This window comes from Pleurodeles waltl, chromosome 9 (assembly GCF_031143425.1).
Source record: "Pleurodeles waltl isolate 20211129_DDA chromosome 9, aPleWal1.hap1.20221129, whole genome shotgun sequence".
Classification (NCBI taxonomy): Eukaryota; Metazoa; Chordata; class Amphibia; order Caudata; family Salamandridae; genus Pleurodeles; species Pleurodeles waltl.
Window position 1 is genome coordinate 503,477,077 of NC_090448.1, and position 22,378 is coordinate 503,499,454.

Here is a 22,378-nt window from a genome sequence, read left to right on the forward strand (position 1 = left end):
TGGGCCCGTCCACACCATAGCAGTACAACTTGTTTGCACTGTACTTGCCCTAGGGATATACATAGTACTTCTGAGTTTATTCCAATATGTTCCTCTGGCCTCCTTCAGTAATAGGGAAAGGCAAAGATCTGGCTGGGGAAATCCTTGAGGAAAAGATGCTGATTCTCCTGGGAATGCATCCTGAATTGAACACCTGAATGATTAAAAGAGTCTACAGAGGTGGGTGCAGGAGTACAGAAATTGAAAGGCCTAAACTAACCCTGAACGGCTTCAAAAACTAACATTTCAGTGACTTGAGCTAAGAGACATAGCCATTTTAATTGTATTGGATCTCTATGCTGCTTTCAACATCATAGAGAAAGTGGCATTTGTGTTTGATACTGCAAGGGATTGATTTTCCTGATGGTCTCTTGATCTGTTTTGATCCTTTGGGATTTCATTTGAAATGAACTTATGTAACTTGTAGTGTACATGAAGAATCTTGCCTTTCTCCAGCTTTTTACATGAAGTAGGTTCAACAACCACATGAACTGTCACACAGATATGAACTTTGGTTGTACACATATGCTTATGACGCCAGGGTGGTCGTTAGACTCGTTAGTAATTTTACATCAGTTCTCACAAGTTTATAAACAATTTACAGATATGGCGAAACAAGGATACAAGTAAACTGGCTCAACTTAACTGATGACTCGTCCAAAAACCTGCATCATTTGACATCGTTCACATCTATAGATTTTTTCTGACATCCACATTCACCATGTGAAGATTCCAAGAAATTCTTTAGGTGTTTACCTTTGCACTGCTATGTCTATAGGGGCACTGGTGAAGGCTGTGACCAATGCCTTCTCACACTATCTGTAACTCTTTTGCTGAGTCAGTATGTGTTTTTTCCAGGACTATATGGCCACTATGGCTAAGACTATTTTCGGGGCAAAGGTTGACAAATGCAATGCATTACACACAGGCTGTCCTCTGGATTACCCCATCATCTCAAATTAATCCAGAATCAGGCATCCATGACAGTGAAAAAACAAAATATAAAAGGATGCAATTACTGCTTGCTGTATGCCAGCTCTGGATTCCTTCTAAACCCTGCATTGTATTTGATGGCCTATCTCATCCAGTCAGACAGTGTATGGATGAACACCTATTTTTCTGATTAAACACATCAAACTGTACAAACCCATCGGACAGTGGGAGCTTAGATTGGAGACCCTTTGTTCAATTCTTTAAATAATATAAGCGCTTACCCTTTAATATTAGCAAGTTTGAGAAATATACAGCTTTCAGGAAACAGTTGAAGACCATCATGTTCAAATTTTTTAGATTTTGAAACTCCTTGAACCTCCCTGATCTTCAGTTCGATGCCTTTTCCTGTATTATTATAATATATATATTGTTCCGTACTTGGATGTTGTCACTTTCTAAGTGTGATGGAATTAATTTTACATAACAATATTAGAAAAAAGGAAGATGATGATTAAGGGCAGGCTGCCCATACACCTCTGTCCGGATGAGTGTTAAAGAAGAGAGGTCACATGAATAGGTTTCTAGGACATCATGAAATAATTTACAGCCTATGCTGCCACTTTTGATGTCTTAGTCACGTGTATGCATGTTTTGTTGGCGTGCTGAAGGTCATTAACTTTGAATCAATATAACTGTCAAAGAATGCACATGGAAATCTGAGCCCCTGTGGTAAGAACTGATTGGTCAGTCGACTTGGGAATATGTTGTTTGATGGATGTTCAATGACCAAAAACATCATAATGAAAGGTCATGATGAAACGGCCATTATAGAAGAAAATGGTTACTGGTCATAAGTCAGCAATACAAAAGCAATCAAAAAAATAAATATGGAAGTGTTCTTAAAAATGTTATTACTCCAAAAATATTTGTCATTTAACAGCAAGACTATTGTGTGGAACGATGGACATTTCCCTCTATAGAAACAGTTTCAGACAAAGGAAAGAGACATGCAATCAGCTGTTCTGTTGTGTACCGATGTATGTCTACACACCATCATGGCAAGGTGGACTGTAACATAAGTCCTATTTCTGTTTCAACTGTTCATTCAAAAATGGGACTTACAATGGAGTAGATTCAAACACCGATACAATATGGGCTAATGCAATGTAAATTTCCGTTCTATCTCGAACATCACTTTTTGAGTGTTCTGGACAGCTGCACCAGTAGAAAGAGTATAGGTGGGATGTCAGAAGAATTGCAGGATATGAGGTGTTTCAACACACAATGAAAAGAGAAATGTGGAGCAGGAAAAGGCAGTACATTAGTGCAAGTGGCTGCAGGTTGTCGGCGCCGACACTCATTTTTGGGAACCAACATGTATTTTTCATGACCAGATTTTAACTCAGAGGAAGGAGAGAAAGTCAGAAACGCAATAAAGAAGGACAAAGAGAAAGATAGAACAACAATAACAAAGGGATAAAGTAGGACTGCAAAAGTGAGATAAAGTGGCAGGAAGTGTTCTGTAGTGGAAGAAAGAAGAAAGAGGTACAATCATAATTAGGCAGCCTTGGCATTCAGCAGTACTGGAGGTAGGATCCAGGAGAAAAAATATTCCCTGCACTTGTTTTTACCGAAGTAAGCAAAGGGAGAGATTACAGGAGGATGTTTGCTTTGGAGTAGGATATATTAGTGAATATTTCCTTTAAAAAAATTGTTTTATCTACAAAAGTTTTGCCATTAATAGATTTGTCACACCACATCCCGGTTTACTGTAGATGAGATGTTAAAATGAAACTTCATGTTTCTTTAAGTACTGCACACACTATGTTAAATGAGGAACAGTGTATGAAATGCAGAGAAAAGCCAAAATTATAGAGACATACATGATATACATAAATCTTTCTATACTCTTACATTCACAGTATATGGCTGGGGTTATTTTCCCATGGAATAAAGTTGATGCTGTGAATGCATATATATTTGGAGGTAAGGATGGGACAGGAAACACTATGCTCAATCTTACTTTGCTGAAAGGTACAATTCAAAGATTAAATTGACATATCAGCCCTCAACCGGAATAATATAGGGCCTGATTTAATTTTTGACGGTAAGGACACTCCATTACAACAGAGACTGAGGCCCTCGTTTCGACCTCGGCGGCTTTTTTAAAGAACGCTGAGGTACCGCCGTGCTGAAGACCGCCAGTGCAGGTGGTTTTCCGTGCAGCGTATTATGACTGCTGGCAGCCCTCCGTCCTTTTTCGGACTGAGAGCCACCAGCAGCCATACTGGCATTCGGCAGGGAAGTGGAGGCTGCTCCACCTCCACCGCCCCATCATCAGAACACCGCCCACCAAATCACGTCCCATGATTCGGTGTGGCGGTGTTCTGGTGACGGGGTGCTGGAGGCAGAGCAGCCCCCATGGACAAGGTAAGTTGATCATCCTTAGGGGAGTGGGGTGGGGGGGTGTTGTGTGTTGTGTGCGTGCATGGGGGTGTGAGTGTGAGTATGTAGAGGGGGTGTGTGAGTGCGTGTGTGCATGCAGGGGTGTTGTGTGTATGGGAAATGTGTGCGGGTCGGTCTGTGTGCATGTCTGTTCGTATGTGTGTGGGTATGTGTTGTTGTAGTGTATGTGTGAGTGTAGGGGTGTGTGTATGTGCATGTTGGGGGTGGGGGTGGGGAGGGGGGTCCTGCCGCCTCTGGGGGTTGCAGGGGGGTGGGTGGTGTGGGGGAGGACTCAGGTGGGGGAGACCCCTATCAGTGCCAGGGGAGGAATTCCCTGGCACTGATAGGGCCTACAGCCATGGATTTCGTGGCGGTTCAAAACCACCCGAAATCCATGGCGGTATGCAGGGTCCTGATACCGCCGGCGGTCTGGTGACGGCCGCCGGGCTGGAGACCGAAGTCCTCTGGATTACCCCATCATCTCAAGTTAACCGCCATGGTAATAATTCCATTTTTTTTCCGCCGGCCTTGTATTACCGCCACTTCTCCCCCATCCGCCAGGGTTGTAATGAGGGCCTGAGTATCTTTCCCGCCACAAATATGGTCTGCCACTAAATTCAGGTGCAGAGGGGCCCTTTGGTTTAGTGAATAAACTCCTCCAATGGCCCAATGAAGTAAAGGTGAAATTAGAAGCCAATTTTCACTGGCCGTTACTACCAGTAGAAACTGCTAAATGCTCCATTCATCTTTGGAAAGGATTCCCATGGGAAAAGGGGAATTTTTGTTTGCAATTTCAATACAAAATTCCACTTTGGGAAATACAGAGAAAAAACTGTTTGATGCACGACTTTGTCATACTGATGGTGGTCCCTGCCAAAGCTTCAAGCAATGATCACCTGCTTACCGGTCATTCTTCAAATACAAAAGAAAACAGTTTGGTGCGCTGTTTTGTCATGCTGAAGGCGGTTCCTGCCAAAGCTTTACGAAATGATCACCTGCTTCGGGGCCACCCACCAACCTCAAAATCAGGACGGTAATAATGAATAGATCATTTAACATTATTCTTGTGAATGAATTCTAAGTATCCAGTACAATTTTAGACAGTTCTCTATTTACTTTCACTGGTGTAAGGTTTTGTGGTTCCTGTTCCATGAAATGTCTTTGAGTGCAGCATTTATGTCTGTGATATACTATTTTCGGGTATGTTTTTGTCAACTTTTTGTTTGCATTTGCAGTTAACGTTTTCCTTGGACACTGTCCCACGGATGAAGACCAATCAGCTCCTAAGTACATTAAGGTGGTCACAAATGTTTTGATGACTCAACAACTTGATTAAAGAAGATATGGATACTAAACGAGTCTGGCAGAAAGGACATTTTTTGACTGAACAAGTGATTACAACAGAGCAGTAATAAAAAATGTATATATTTGTGAAAATAGCATTAAAAATGGATTCATGAAAAGCATTTGATAAACACAGAGTAAATTAGTTCGATATTTTGAAGCAACAAGACAATTTATGCATCAAGGGCCTAGTCCCTCATCCTGAGTAGCTAAAATTGTTCCTGACTTCGATTTTACAAAACAAAGGCAAAAGTCATCCATCAGGTATTTGGGTAGAGAATATAACTGGGATATGAATAGTATATTAAGGAAAAACAATAGCAAATGCTCAGTTACTCTGGCCACCAAATTAGAGATTCAACATCAGACAGGCCCCAGGTTCTGAATTTGAAAGAGAAGTGGTGGGCCCAATCCCCCTGACAACTGTAATTAAGACGAAAACGTCACTGCTCAGTCGAGAAACCCATACAGTAGATAGCACTATCTGAGCACAGTTGTAACTTGCTAAAATATGCAAAATTACACCAAATACACTTCTGTTGCTATTGAGCAACAGCTCAAGCATAGAGATAACTAATGATCACTTGGCAAAGAGACATTTTTTTTCTCTTACAGCTGAATACCTTTTGAAGATATGTACATAAATAAAAATGAATTACACTACAAGAATACAGGGCTGGGGAACCATGTTCTCCATTGGATGTCCTTCTGTTTCACAGACTGTGACGAACCATTTACGAGATCTCTCTTTCTCACCAAGGAGCCAGCAGATTGGGGCCTGATGTAAGTGATTATATCAAACCAATGCCAAATAAAGATGGCAGCCACCATGTACAACATAATATAGAAGAACACGAAAACCGACCACAATCAAGCTAGGGAGAAGTGGGCTCGTGAGCTAGAACATGACATATCACATGGCCCATATATATATTGTAGCCAACAAACTAGGGAAGTTTCCTCAAATGGGAGACAGACTTACCCATGTAAGTTCATTCACAGAGCTTATTACAACCGGTTAGCATGGTAAAGTGTGGCCCTGCTGATAGCTCGGCATGTTGCTGCCCCTATTGGTGCGGTTTCTACATTTGGCCTAGGAATGCCCATTAGGGACTATTGATCACAAATATTAGTAATTAGTGAAATAACTGAAGACCGACTGCAGCCGTCACCGTTTGTCCTGCTCCTTGGATATGCACAGGACATCCACAAAGTGTTCAGGAAGTGCATCACAATGGTTCCCTTTTGGGGAAGTGCAGGTGGCAATGTTCTGACTGTCTTAAAGGTTTAGCAAGGTGTAATTCTCATTACAAAGTATATGCAACTGCTGAGCGTTTCCAGAACTAGAGTTATTTGGGAACCACTGCAATAGTATCTGGTGAGGTGGAGATAATGTATGCAACATACCAGCTCCCTGTTACTAAATAAATGGCTGGTGGCAGTTAGAAAGTTGGTGAGACATTGTACGTTATAACGCTGGTGAGGCTGCTCAACGCCAGGGAAACATTGTTACATGCTGATGTAAATGATATTACGAACCTCCACTTGATTTGTTACATTAATGTCATATTGGCATGGCAAAATATCATTTGTACTCATGCTTGTGTTGTTTGCCCAAAATCAAGATGAGGTTGAAAAAATATAAATGCTACTGAAATGCATACTATACTATTTATGACAATATATTGTCATTAGGCGTAATTCCAATGTACACGTTATTATCCCATTACTAACAGTACAAGTTAAACATGAACAGTCTACATGCCTGCCAATTAAATTTATAATTTGTTCATCTCCTCACATGTTTTACATCACTGTTTTAATTACCTTTGCACAAGTGTTTCTAGAGGTACTTCAGTCTCTTCCTCATATTCATTTGCACAACTTGCTCCATTCTGTTGCGAAAAGTGGTGAACTGTCTCAGGTGCCTACACAAATACAAAAACAAACGTATGTTATGGCATTCAACATTTTGCTAGAAATTTTTTTTTTACTTCCTTCAGAAATCGAACACAGCATGATTAACAAATTGAAAATATGCTTGCTATTTTCCTTTGATCGAAATAAAAAGCAAAGTCATGAGATACAAACTTGACTACATTTCTACACAAGCAAACCAAATGCATCAGAATCACATTGTGTGCACTTCTCACCTGCTACACAGGCACAAGCACGTTTTCACGGTAGCCCTGCCGCAGCAAGACCAACACAGTAGTTTTCGGAATTGAAGCAGCTTATGTAAGAAAAATCCTTTTTAGTTCTCAGTATGCACCATGGCCTATCAGTGCAAACCCTGTACAGAAGAAATGGGAAGCTTCCCCCTTGCGGCAGGGCCCAATGTAAACCCATTTGTTATAGTGGTGCATTAAAGTAACTACTAAAAGAGGCATTACTGTAGCATTGGCCATGCGCTGGTCGGAGTGTAACATTTACCAAATCTCAGCAAGCTGTAGGCACAGGCACGTCACATGCAGTAGAAAATGGCACCCATCACCTACTGTGATCCTTGTGATGGTTGAGGAGGTTGCTACTCTGCTAAACATTTGAAATCATTACCACCCCAGCTATGGTCTCAGCCCATTGTGAATGTTTATAGTTTGACAACAGGCAGAACAAAAAGTCCAACAAAGAGGTCTAGTTATTAACTGGCTATTACTACACACAGGAATTGTAACAGTACCTGGGCCATATCACATAAAGGGGGTCATTCTGACCCCGGCGGTCATGGACCGCCGGGGCCAGGGTTGGCGGGAGCACCGCCAACAGGCTGGCGGTGCCCCGCAGGGCATTCTGACCGCGGTGCTTTGGCCGCGGTCAGAAGAGGAAAACCGGCGGTCTCCCGCCGGTTTTCCGCTGCCCATAAGAATCCTCCATGGCAGCGCAGCTCGCTGCGCCGCCATGGGGATTCTGACACCCCATACCGCCATCCTGTTCCTGCCGGCTCTGCCGCCAGGAACAGGATGGCGGTATGGGGTGCCGTGGGGCCCCTGGGGGCCCCTGCAGTGCCCATGCCAATGGCATGGGCACTGCAGGGGCCCCCGTAAGAGGGCCCCACTTTGTATTTCAGTGTCTGCTTTGCAGACACTGAAATACGCGACGGGTGCAACAGCAGCCGTCGCACCTTCCCACTCCGCCGGCTCCATTCAGAGCCGGCGTCCTCGTGGGAAGGATGATTTCCACTGGGCTGGCGGGCGGCCTTTTGGCGGTCGCCCGCCAGCCCAGAGGAAATCCCAGAATCACCGCAGCGGTCTGACGACCGCGGTGCGGTGTTCTGGCGGGGGTACTTTGGCGGGCGGCCTCCGCCGCCCGCCAAGGTAAGAATCAGGGCCAAAGTGTCTCAGCGAAGTGCTATGGTCATTCAACCCGATTTACGTGGCCACGGGGACTTGGGGATCACAGAAAGGGCCAGAGACTCTAACACATGCACAATCCAAGTAAGGCATTCCCTCATGTCGACTGGCGCCTAGCTCCATGTGAATGATAGACTGTCTTTCATCCATTAGGGTCTCCTCATTGCATGGGGTGTAGCCCCATGCAAATGAGTGAGCCAATTTGGTCCTGTGCCTGCACAGTATTAACAACACTGATGCAAGTGCAAACAAGCAGTAAAGTGCATCCCCGAGGGCACCGTACCTCTCTGAACGGAAGCTCACCCTGTCCACTTCAAGCAGGTACACACACCCTTTTTACTCACCTCTAGTTGGATCCCTTCCTCCTGCCTGAAATTCAGACTCGGTATCAGTGAAAGACAGAATCACTGTTGTGCTCTTTCCAGCGCAGGTGCAGTTTGAGCCAGTACTGGGGAGAACACATTTTTCCTGCCTTTAAGCATGTGGTCAGGTCTCTGAGTCAGATGCTCCTGATGAATGTGCTCCTGACAAAGGACATCCCCATGCATCAGATAAGAGTAATCCGGTGCTTTATGTCTACTAATCTACTATCTCTACAACATATTTTATCTATGCTTCCCTTAATAACAGGCAGCTTTTACCAAAGTAAATGATCTTCTACAATGACTCATTTCTTCACCCCAGGCAACAAGTGTGGCAAATAATGCATTTTGTAGAATGAATAGGTACAGATGGTGGTGTAAGCACTTCGCTATCAGCAAATGCACTACAATTAAAAAACATAGGGGCAGATTTATACTTTTTAACGCAAACCTGCGTTTGCGCAGGTTTGCGTCAAAAAGTATAGCACCATTCCAAGATGCTGACCAAGAGCCATATTTATGGAATGGCACTAGCCGGCGCTAAGGCCCTGTTAGCGTCCTTGCAGAGGACGCTAACAGGGCTGGGTAGGCGTAGGGGAAACCGGGGTTTGTGCGCCAAATTGTGGCACTATAAAGTTTAGAGGAAAAATATTGTGCTCGCTTATCTGGACATCCAATGGCTCTTTCCTGCTCATATATGTGCTTTCTTGTTCTGCAACATTGTCTGTAGGTCTTTTGAATGAAGGGCACCGGCAAAAAATTACTCGGTTGTCTAATCACTGAAGAAATGAAGACAAACACAGAGACAACAGAGCAGAAAAGGCTCTTTAGAAGGAAGCAGTGCTTAATTTGTGCAGGAGGCTATGTCCAGCACTTGTTGTGCATGTTAAGCCAGAGCAAGAGAAAGAAATATGGAGATAGGAGGAGGAAGGGAAAGATAGGAAAATTGTGATTCAGGGAGTCTGGAGGGATATTAAAAAACGATGGGGTGGGGAAGAACGAGTAATGAGATTAGGCAGTCCAGGTATTGGGTATTGGTTGACACCAACTGTAGGAGGCTGGCTCAGTATATGGTGTGCACCTATAGGGGAGGCACCCTGTACTGAGTCCAGGCAACCTTTAGTAATAGTGTAGGAGGTTCTAGATAATCAGAGATGTCAGAGGGGAAGCTGCGGAGAGCAGCTAAGGCTTATCCAGGAGGGTGTAAAGCAGTTACAAATACCACACCGGTCAGTCAGTGACGTACACATAGGAAAGAACCACACCGGTGTTAGAAAAATATACTATATTTATTGTAACACACATACTAAAACTAACTTTGGTATATCTCCGTAGGTATGGTCATACAAGAATATACTTTAAAAAAGGTATGTACAGGCGTATAATAACATGTGCCCCTATGGAGGAGCCAAACCATATACTAAGTAAATGGAATGCGAGAACCACTCTCAACCCTAACTACCACCCAGGGACCCTTAGGGCTGGGGAAGCACAGGAACACCCAAGGTAAGTAGATAAGATTCTGCTAAGATAAGATCCTGCTGTCCCACAGACTCTTCAAGGCTCTATGACACAGGTGGGGGTTCTATGGCTCTCCAGTGGACTGACCAGTCTTCTTTGCAGCTGAGAAGTATATGGTCCCTCACGGGAACTGTTTGGCTGTAAACCTGTGCACCATGTCTGTTTGTTGTTGCCAAGGCTTGTTGGATCTCTTGTCCGAAGACCACCTAGCTCCAAGAAGCCCTGGCCTCCAGCACTCTCCAGGTCCCATGGGTCGGCATGCAGATCCTTCAAGGCTGTACAGGCAGATATGGGGGGAACCCCTAGCCAACCCCAGAGTACATGGTATCAGGCAACTAGCACTGGAATCGGTGTAGTTGCATGATTCCAACATGTTTGATACCAAACATGCCCAGATTCCTTGAAGCCATTATGTATTTGGACATCTCGTGTTGACCATTGTCCAACTACATACCTTAAGATGGCTTTCCCCCACCTACAAAGCCCAGAAAATGGAGTCTGTGGTTTGTAGGGGTACCTCTGCTCATGAAGAGATGTCCTCACACTGAAAACCAAGCACCCTGCTGTTGGGCTGAAGGGCCTTCCTTAGGGGTGACTTATAGGGTCAGAGTGCAGTGACCATGATGTAAGGCAAACATTATATTTGGGGTGAAAGGTGCATGAACTATTTCACACAGGCTGCAATGGCAGGCTTGCAGTCACAGTTTGTATGGGTCTCCATGGGTCGCTTAATACATGTTGTAGCCCATGGGGGGCCCTGGTGTACCAATACACTGGGTACCAAAGTACCATTTACTAGGGACTTACATTGGTGCACCAGTACGGCAATTGTGGGTTGTAAAAGTTACTTACCAACTAAAGTTAGGGGAAAGAACACTGACACTGGGGTCCTGGTTAGCAGGATCCCAGTGTACCACAGTCTAATCACACTGACACCAGGCAAAAACTGGGGGTAACTACTATGTCAGAAAAGTGCTACTATCCTACACCAACCTTTAGCAGTGTTAGCAGTGGGGCCTTAGAAAATCTTCTGGCTCCTGTACTTTTTTTGTTTCACAAATTAACCACATGAATTGAATTCATCTAAAAATGCCCATCCCTTTCTAGTACGTTGCATCTTAATTTCTTAAGGACAAAAACTCATCAAGTGGGTGTGCAGACGTTCTGATGCTAGTAGGGTTGAGGAGCCTAGTCCCCCAGTGTTACCCTGTTATCCAACGTCCCCATCTCAGCTACCAAACAATGCCACTAATTTGTATTTTAAACTGCCATTCATCAATACCAGTACTCATTAGGTACAACAAGAACTAACATTTAAAAAGCCAAAAAAGATAAGTTGCAATAGGTATGTATTTGAAAATAAATGCATTTGTTTTTGAGATATAGAATATCACATCGTGGTGAGTGACTTTGCCATAATAATAAATGTACCTCATCAGCTGAAAAGGCTCCATTGGCGTAGTGGGAGGGGGCTTCTTTCTCCTCTTCATTTTCAGAATTATCGCTCAGCATCCTATAGAGTAAATAAAATATTATGGTGCAACAGATTCAAGTGCTGCTAAAAGGGCCATTGCACTTAGGTACTAATGACATTGTTAAAGCATGTTTGTAAGGGATGGCTAATATAGGTTACCATACAAAGGCCATTAGACTGCCATGGAAACAGGATTACAGTGCTAACCAGTTTTCAATGACACTTGGGGACATTATTAGACTACTAGTCAGGGCTGGTCCTAGTATTTTTGCTGTCCTAGATGAAAGTGTCCAAGTATCAAATATCACTTCTCCCCCCCCCCACTTCCTAGAACCTGTTCATACACAGCAAACATGAGCAGACACAATGCCATTTTCACCTACGATGAACCATATGTATCTCTTTCACACACATGAACCCATATAAAGTGAAAACATATTAAAGTAATCCACTATACACCTTGGCTTTCACTGTAAACTAAGTAAGTAAGTAAAATACACTGGGGGTCATTACAACACTGGCGGACGGTGTTAATGCGGCGGTAAGACCCCCAACAGGCTGGCGTTCTTTTTTTGAGGATGGTCATCCGCCGCTTCTCCGTTCCGCCCGCCAGGGCGGAGACGACCGCTGGGCTGGAGTCCTGGGTCTCCAGCCCGGCGGCCGTAACAATACCGCCGCCGGTATTTTGACCCGGCTTACCGCCGTGGATTTCCAGCGGTAGGCACTGATAGGGGTCTCCCCCACCCCCACCCGACTCCCTCCCCTACCCTCTCACCACCCCTGCCACCCTTCAAAGGTGGCAGGGCCCCCCTCCCCACCCCGACCCCCAACATCACATCACCCATACCCACACGACACGCACGCAGGCACCACCTACACACTTACGTGCACACACGCTGACATACATGCCTACATCTACACACACAGTCAGACACGCACACCCACAGTCAAACATACATGCACACATCCATACAGACATACCCACAGACATACACGCACTCATTCCCAAACACACAACACCCCTGCAAGCATACACGCACTCACACACCCCCTCCACATACACCCCCATGCACCCACACAACACACAACACCCCCCCCACCCCCCTCCCCTAACGGACGATCAACTTACCTTGTCCGTCGATCCTCCGGGAGGGGACGGGAGCCATGGGGGCAGCTCCGCCGACACCACACCGCCAACAGAACACTGTTGCGGTGAATCACAGGACGTGATTTGCTGGGCGTTGTTCTGTTGGCGTGGCGGTGGAGGTGGAGCAACCTCCACTTCCCCGCCGCTCGTCACTATGGCTGTTGGCGGCTCTCCGTCGGAAAAAACACGTAGAGCTGCCAACAGTCATAATACGCTGAGTGGAAAACCGCCACCACTGGCGGACTTCAGCACGACGGTCCCTCGGCGGTCTTGTGAAAAGGTTGTAATGACCCCACTGTGTTTTTTAAGGTAATGAGTTTTGTGTGTTAACATGCCACACACAACTATTTTCTTTTTATTATTAAACTACAGGCTGGGCCTTTAATCTATTTAGTGACAGCATACGGAATGCAATAGTGAGAAGCAAGCATATGCCTCAATAGCAATCTTCACACATGTTCTTTGAGAAACATACAATGTGGTAATAAAATAATCAAGCTGAGATTAAATGGCTTCCTTTGATAAGGGGAATTTTCTGCCCCTTAACTTCTTGCTGCAAAGTTCAGGTGAGCCAGGTTATAGGGCCGGCCCTGCTACTGGTACTCCTGCCGAGTCTCTTAAGAGTTATTGATTAGACACGCATTGGCATTCCCATTAGGTCTGGTTTTTAATGAATGTTGTATGGTAATGTGAAGCTTTACAAGTAACTAGCACTGGAATCAATATGTATTTGTGTGAAAGCAAAGAACAGTAGAATAATATTGGTGTAGATAAAAAGGTTAGGAGAGAGTTGCACTGTTGAGACAGGCCTAAAAATTCCCTTCCTCCCATCTCTGTTGCTGCAACAGAAAAACAACATAAAGTATCCAGTTCTCTAAAACACTTTAAAAGAATTACAATGTGTGTGCCCCTGAAAGTTCAACCTCAGGCAGCTGGATAAATGACATGATCACAGCTGCGTGGAGGGCAAGCACTTTTATGTGGAAGCACACAACCACTGCCCAATCAGAACATGTGCTTCTGACTTCATAGACCACACAGTGGGCTGGGTAGACAGAGTACTGATCTTGATCTTCCATGTGTACACAATGGTCACATGCTCAGTCAGCAGGTGAACATCCCCTGTCTCCATCAACTCACTAGCCCTCATTGTCAATCCTTCCTTGCCATAGCCATCAGCCGTCTCCACTTGACTGCTCCTCTTCTTTTCTATCTTGTGTATGTCTCTCTCTCTCTCTCTCTCTCCTCACCCTATTATGTCTCCACACTCTAGCCCTCCATTTGACTACCTTACTTTTCCTTTCCTGCTTGCATCTTAATCCTCCGTTCGAATCTCCTTCTATACTCTCTTTGATCAACTTTGTTTGGCTCCCCATTGTTCTTTTCTTTTCACTCTCCCTTCCTGTGACCACTTTTTATCTCTCCATCTTTGTCCTTCCATCTTCTCTTCTTCCGCTTCTTTCTGTCTCTTCTTTAGTCTATCCTCTAGGTTACTTACATTGGTCCTCCCTCTCTCAATCTGATACACTTATCTACTTTGTTTCTCCTTCATTGCCTTCTAATGTACCTCTGTCTGTGTATCCTCGCTTTCTACTTTTGCCCAAAATGTTCTCCTCTCGTCCTTTTTGTTTAGTTTCCGCCTCTTTTCACTTTCTTAATCATCCCCATGTTCCTCCCCTCTTTTCCCTTTTCTCTCCCTCCACCTCATCTGTTCTGTCTCTCTTGTTATTCCTTCCTCTTCTTTCCATGTCTTTTCTCCTCTTCTGTTTCTGCCCTATTCTGTGTCTGATTTACTTTCTTCCTTTGCTCTCCTCCCAAGCCTCTCACTTTTCCTCACATATTGTGTGTTTCCACGAATCCTACTCTTGCTTGCCTTCTATGTCCGTGGATGTCTAACACTGGTTAGTAGGGATAGCAGCTGCTACAGCTGACCCCCACATTGATACACCAGGAACTTTCCTTGCAATCTGTGGTTCGCACGGGTCCAGGATAATGTCAGGAGCTGAAGGTAAGCAGGAACCTCCAAGAGCCACATTTACCACCCATGGTTTCATCCCCTTATCCCTCTCCTATCTTGTAAGGAGCAAATAAGGTGCTGCTGAGGCACTCCTCAATGGACAAGGGGCTGTAAATCTTAGTGCCATATACTTTTAGTAGCCATGTATTTGTTCCTGAGGTGCTAGATATGAAGGGTCAAGCAGTGGGCAAGCATCTTTTGTACTTCGTTATTGCACGCTTTCTCTTAGATTCTGGATAAACAAATCAATGCCCAACTTTCCAAGTACATTGACTCTATTTGGCTGTTGCACCAATCTCAATCAGGCTTCCTCTCTAGACAGAGTATAGAATCCACCTGGGTGGAAGTTTCCAATACCATCCAGCTTGCAGTGGACCAAGGGAAGCAAGTTGCATTATTGCTTTTAGATCTATTGGTGGCATTCGATACAGTATTCTACTCTATCCTTCTGCATTAGTTTAGAAAATATTAGGATAGGTGGTGGTGCCTTGGCTTGGATTAGGTCCTTTGTATCCAATAGATGCCAGTCAATCTTGAGCCTACCTTTCGCTTCCGACCCCAAACCTCTATAATTTGGCACCTCTAGGGGCTCTGGCTTTAACCCAATGCTATTCAATGTCTATTTGACTCCTTCAGCAGTCCTGGTGGAATCCTATGGCGTTGAAGATGGTATCCTATACTGATGACATGCAGATTCTCCTTACCTGGCATAGTAATATTCCAAACGTGCAGAGTAGATTCAAAGCATGTTTGTCTGCAGTATTTCAGTGAATAGGTCTGAGCAGCCTACAATGCAACACAAAAAAAACTGAAATATTATTATTCGGCACCCTTCTTCTATCTTGAGGTGGGCAATTTTCGCCCATTTCTGCTCCACCTCCTCCTACTCTTGCCACGGTTGTACGCGAGCTAGGTATAAACTTTGATAATAGATAATCCTTTAGCTCTCAGGAGAAAAGTGTGGCGTGCTCATGTTTTGGCCTTCTGAGATCTTAAAAAAATGTTTTTGTTTTTGCTACCTGTACAATGCCAGAAGACAGTAATCCATGTCCTCATTACCTGATGACTGGACTACTCCAATGTTCTGTATTGGGGTCTACCAGCTTTTCAACTTAAGAGGCTCCAGTTGGTCCAGACCCTGGGGCTCCTAATAAAGCTCTGCAAAAGCAATATTATTTGTCATCACCTTAAAGAGCCATACTGGCTGCCAGTCCGTGAGAGAGTTCAATTCAAGGGGGCTTGTGCTTGCTCAGAGAGCCTTCTATCAGTCAGGTTCTAATTAGCTGGCTATTGGACTCACACACCACCTTCCAGCAAGAACTCTGCGTTCTTCAGATGCTTTGTTGGCAGTCGTTCCTAAAATAAAAAGAAAAAATTGGGGCTGTTCTCCCTTTTTGTCTTTCGCTGCCTCTGGCTAGAATACTCTTTCCTTCTATTTGCAGGTTATGAAGGATGAAGGATCACTGAAACGTGGACTAAAAACTTGGTTATTTGGTCGGTCTTATCAATAGTCTTTTAGCCTCGTGGTCAACGAGACTTAGTGCCGGGGCACTTATTTGAGTAGCCACGCGCTCCATAAAAACCCTGATTGATTGTTCGTTCTCTGCCCTGTAATCAGATGTCGAAACGGTTGTCGAAGTAGTCAAGTCAATATCCATGAGCACACCTATGGTGCAAAGACCTCCTTAGCTTCCCATCTGGCTTCTCTGACCCATATTGCTGTCACTTTTCTGCAACTATGCCTTTCAGAAATGAGCCCTATTTTGGCAGCATGTCACCTGCAGACTTACACAGATCCTGTTTTAGGATCCTTAGTGATCAGCCCAAGACATTATTTATTTTGCCCTTTGTTTTAGGAAGGCCTGATTGAGGAGTCAATAAAAACAGGAATAGGGAGCTGGTTGGGTGCCCACTATCTGAAACAACTGACCTTGTATTCATACTCTCCTTGCCCCTCAAATGTGGAAAAGCCTTAACAAATTCAAATGTGCATGTCTCCATATATGGAGATCCATGTTCTAGCCAGGTATTCATCACATGATACTCATTCCCGAGCTCCATGGGGAAATGGCGATGCTTTTCCCGAAGGTGAAACAGAACTATGTATCCATGTCTTGGTAGGTATCACGTTCAAGAATGCAAACACTTACTTTATCGTAGATATCTTCTTGTGGCCAGCAGAGGACAGCAAACGACCAAAAATTTCAGTGGCTTGCTTCTCAATTTCAGCTTTTCTTTTTTCAAGCTCGGTAATAGCTGCGTCAGCCTCCTGGCAGGCTTCCTTTGTTTTACTTGCGCGTCGCAGCTGTTCACATAACTCTCGCAGGGCCCGCATGCGGCGAGTAAGGCGTCCTGAAAGCCCCTTCTCAGAAAAGCATGTCTGCATGGATAAAAAAAAATACGAAAAATGTAAACTGATACATAAAACATTCACATTATGAAACACGGAGAAAATAATATGAAAAGTGATTTTTACATCACTGATCTTATCTATTGAAATATATAGTGTAACTGCTGCTGAACTTTCACATTCACATCAATGACTTTCATTCAGAGCGGTGTTACTTTGATTTTTTCACATAAATAAAGCACGGAGGTATAAGCCACTGTGTACTATATATAGAATTCAATTTTAACTCCAAAATAGTTTTCAAGGTTTTACGTCACAATCAACTAACGTTATCATGTTCTGATAGTTCGAAGTGAGAGGCTGGCGCGAGAGGATACATTAATAGCGGTGTGGTTCATGAACGACTTACTTTTTGGTATGACTTTATACGTAGGTTGCCCATGTGTGTATTTCAGGGTCACGAGACACCGTAAAAATTCACATGTAGAGCTTGACTAATTATAGCGTCAAGACCACCCTATGCAAAGGAACGCCCTCAGGGTGGTTATGCAAGTGAGATTGGATTGACCGTGCCATGTGACTGTTATACTTACCTGTAGTTTAGATATTCAGAAGAGGAACCTTTATTCAAACAGAGTTTTTGGTGACACTTTTCAGTATTTGTAAAAGAGGTAACAAAACCAATAGTAATTCCCCAATTTTGATCAAGATTGATGATCTGCTGCTTGAACCACACTGCTGTAGGGCTTGAAAGAAAACATGTCCAGTAGCTCCACTGTATCACTAGTAGATATTTTGGTCTAAGGAACAGACACACTGAGGATTTGCCTTTCTTTTAAGTTTAAGAATGTCTCCCACCAACCTGGCCTTACGCCTCTAATACACTGGTTGGACACTTGTAGTGATAGAACTGCTTCACATCCTGCCTAGAGTTTAACTTTCGGGAAAAGGAGATGTAGGCACATTCACACATCATGTTACACTTGAAAGACTGATATCTCATCCAGGATATGATCGTTCTAGAATAAGCGTCAAGCAACAACAAGCCTCTCTTCTTGTCACTGAAAAACACATTTGTTGTTCCCCACCACATCAGTCGCATGCAGTAAGGAAAGCAAAGTGACCTTAACTAGTAAAAGGAGAAGAATGAAATAGAACTCTAGCTATGGCTCATCTGGGTGTAATGGTGGAATTAGACTCTAAGATGTCCAAACAGGTTTTGAAATGTTGAAGTCCACTGACACTGCATGCTGATGCAAATCTGCTGTTTCCTGAAAAACTTGGGGGAGCAGTATGAATCAGCGCTAGATGTTTACAAAACTCAAGCACAATTGACAGCCACATACAGTTCTTAGATGTGGTGGTTTGATACTAACACAAAGTGATAGTATCTAAACACTATAACCAACTAAAAGTTTTTTAAAAAGGACTAGTGACTTACCTTTCGCAACGCCTTATCCTATAGAGACTATGGCCCTCATTATGAGTCTGGTGGTCTTGAGACATTACACCTTACAACCGTGGCGGATCCCCATACCACCAGCCTTTTCATGGTGGTTCCACTGCCATGGAGAGGCTGGCGGAATGGGGATTTCGGGGAGCACCTGGGGGCCCCTGCACTGGCCATGCACTTGGCTTGGGCAGTGCAGGGGCCCCCATGCACCGCCCCGTCGTGCATTCCACTGCCCTTATTATGGGCAGTGGAATGCGCGACGGGTGCTGCTGCACCCGCTGCACTGCCACATTGCCGCCGGCTCGATTACGAGCCGGCTGCAATGTTGAGGCCCTGTTCACTGCAGGGGCGGTGGGATAAAACACTGTTTCCACCCGCCGGCCCTGTGGTGAACTCCAAATAGGGCCGGCAGTGTTTGGACAGCACAGGCGGTCTCTTTGCAGTGAGTTTGGGGTGCGGCCTCCGCCACCCGCCAAACTCATAATGGGGACCTATACCTGGCTGCAGATTCCTTCCCTTTTAATTCTCCCCAGCCATCGGACTGTATTAAAAATATTTTTCGTGAGCAGTACCCTGCATACCAGTAAGTGGCGTTGATTGGCTCAGCATCTTTGTGCTTTTAGGGAGCTCAGGATGGAGATAAAAAGATAGAAACTTTCAAACAGATAACAAATTATCTGTTGAATGAATGAAAAAGGACTTCTAAACATGCCGCTACCTCAAAGGAGTCCCACTGCTGCAGGTTCAGCCACACAGAAGGGGTGTTATGTAATTGACTACAGATTCATCTGGAATAAACAGTGTTTTATGTTTTTCCTAAACAACTTTTGGTTGATGATAAGTCAGAGATGAAGAGGAAGTGAATTTAACAATTAGGCCGCATGGTAGGGAAAGCTTTTCCATCCTCCTCTGCTCCATTTGATAATGGGGGAGGCCAGTAGATGCACATAAACTGAAATGAGATTACATGGCAGGACATAGGTAGAAAATGTATGACAGGTCCCATAATTCTAAATCTGCTAATTCAATAGCATACTGTGGCTAGTTGCTGCAGGAACCGGTGGTGGGGTAAAGGATCCTTCTCCTAGAATTTCTGAGCAGACATAGATGAGGTATAGAACAAAATGTTCACAAGAACATGCAACATGAATCTCTCCCTTCGACTTTTACTACTGCTACTATAATAGCATTTAATAACAATCAATGGCATTATGTTTGAACCCTTTCAGTTAATCTCATTATTGAGTCTGACTGGAAAGGTATTTGCTATTTATTTCTCATCTCCGAGATTAGTTGAAGAAACGACCCTAAGGGTACAGTTAGGCTGGAAAGACCATTATATTCATGATTTTGTGTTTGTTTATGCACACCTGATAAATAATGTAATGTTGGTAGGCAGTTTGTCAAACATAACATGTTTAACAGAATCCAGAGGCATTTACTTTAGGGCAGTGGTTCCCAACCTTTTGACTTATGTGACCCCTCACTTTATCATTACTGGATCCTGGGGACCCCACTGAATTATTATGAGAATCTAGGGACTCCCCACTGAGTCATTACTGAAAGCTGGGGACCTAATCTGTTATTATTATTTAATTTTGTAGGTAGTCGCGGACCCTCTGAGAAGGTTCTGCAGACCCCTGGGTGTCCCCGGACCACAGGTTGGGAACCACTGGTTTAGGGGACAGGCACTAGTATTCCATGGGGGCTCTTAAGTGTTATCCGCATGGTGAACTTAAAAACTTGGTTGGAATGGATTAGTATATAACTATGATATATTGAGATTAGAAAATGGACGAGCCCAGGGATGAAATATATTCTTGCTCTAATTGTGTTCAGACTTCTATGAGACACTTCCCTGCATCTTGATGATGCAGCATTAATTGACCCGACTTCAACGAGGTTCCAAAAACGACTAGGTAACAACACTCAGCATGAAATCACTTCATATAAAACAAAAAAAGGTAAATATTCTGGTCTTTGGTAAAAGCAGACTTTGGATTTACGATAAAGTGTGTGATATAAAGGTGACAAGATTAAAAGAATTACCTCTTTCATTTTTCTGGGCTAACATTTGTGTGAGCCTGTGCAAACGACACCGGTTGTCTGCTAGGCAAATGTAATAATGAAATATTAAAAACTCTTAAAATGTTTGATATTAAGTATGCCAAGGGGCCTATATTGAAAGCTAATATAGGTACAGTTGTTCCTTAAATTACGCTTGATGCTGGGGTCTAACAAGGGCACCTCTACACAACTACAAAGTGTTGAGACGAGAAAATGTGTAGAAATGTGCAACTTTTCCCTCCCCATTAACTGCCATGAAGGTTGTTAATACAGAACTCACACTTTTACCGCTACTGTGCTATGCCATTAAGAGCTTTACTTTGTGTGCCAGACCCCGAAGCCTGGTAAGTAATGCCTTCTTAGGGAGGAAGTGAATCATAACTTAGTATGAGGGGCGAAATGATGTAGCTTTTGACTGAGCTTAAAATACCACCAAAGTTGTGTTTCTTAACAACCCCTTTGAAAGGGGTTCAGTGGGCAGTTGGGTATAGCTGCAAAGGAAAGTTCTGTGAAACAGCTGCTGGGTCACTTAAATGGTTTAAAAAAGATATTTCATTTTTTGAATATAGAGTGATATAGTAGTACCCAAGTATATATTTTTCTTTCATCTGATATGGACTGCAGAAACCTGTATCTGAAGTTATGTTTGGTGATGATTGCCACCATCAACTCCAGAATAATCTACAAAAAATACCTCAAAATAAAATGGTCTGTGTATGTGGCAATTTGACAAATGCCTCGAGTAAGAGAAAAATACCCAGCTAGGTCCAATCAGTTTAACTGACTTTTATAGTGACCTTCATAAACTTTCCTTCTTGCTTCCTGGTGGCTAGTTTTGAAGTGTTGTACATTTTTAGCTTATGAAAATCAATATGTTATTGGATGTATTAATAAAAGCTGATGTTTTGAGTAGTCAATGTAATTTTGCTGTGACAAAGATGAGTAAGCTAAAGAATACAAGTTTAAAATGTTGAAAAGGCAGTATATTACCATGGGTGATGAGTGTGAAATGGGGAACTCACCCATGGTTAGCTGCTACATATTTACCTCTATGTCATGTCGTGTTTGTTGGTCAAATTCCTGCACTAAATCTGGACTTGGTGAGATATAATGATGCAAATGTAAATGTTGTCAGTTATTTCCACCTTAATCCATGTTTGACAAAGGCATGCTTTTATCAATTATAGGGAATTTGATGTTTTTTAAAATGCATTTTTTTGGTGCTTAGTTTTCTTAGGTAAGAGGAAGGGTGGTCATAACACCTGTCTTTGGTGCACTTAAAATAGTCAAAAACAGGAGCGAAGGAGCAAAAGCATTTCTGTCTATTTGGAAGAGAATCACATCATTTCTTTGATCTATTTCTCTCAATCCATTTCTGCAATATCGCAGCCTAAAAATGTAACTTGAAATTATTTTAGATCACAATATATTTCTACATAATTCCTATGCAGTGCATTAGTGAGAAGTTCACATGGCCTGTCATAGTAGCCAACCATCCCTAAAGACATAATGCACAAATCCAATCTAAACTACTACGTTTTCAGCTTCCTCAGCAAACATAACGGTGACCATGTCAAATTTTTCAAGGTGAGTAGAAAAACAGAAAAATGCCCCAATCATAGTCATCAGTTGTTTCCAGAAAGTAGTAGATTTTCTTGCTGCTTTCAGGAATGCCATAAGGAAGGTGTTGGCCTCATGCAACTGAAGGACTTGACACCCAAAAAATTATTTGGCTAGAAGGTCAAGTTGCTAATATAACTAGTAACTCAACAATTTAGCTTATGACATCAATGTAGAATGCAACCGTGAAGGCAATATTTGAACATCTGAAGAAGTGATAAAGTAGTCTTCCTGAATAAATTTATAATTGTGGGAA

At 43.4% G+C, this 22,378-nt stretch overlaps 1 protein-coding gene across 9 annotated transcripts in view; it reads right to left on the reverse strand.

Annotated features, from left to right (window-relative positions):
* The window catches only part of SYNE2 (spectrin repeat containing nuclear envelope protein 2), a 1,823,309-nt gene that overhangs the window by 1,542,646 nt on the left and 258,285 nt on the right, over positions 1–22,378 (reverse strand). For all 9 annotated transcript variants that reach the window (XM_069207355.1, XM_069207357.1, XM_069207362.1 and 6 more), the window contains exons 24-26: positions 16,783–17,012; positions 11,426–11,507; positions 6,589–6,689 (exon numbers count right to left, since the gene is read on the reverse strand). In XM_069207355.1, coding sequence (XP_069063456.1) covers positions 6,589–6,689; positions 11,426–11,507; positions 16,783–17,012 — 413 coding nt within the window. The remainder of the gene's footprint in view (positions 1–6,588; positions 6,690–11,425; positions 11,508–16,782; positions 17,013–22,378) is intronic.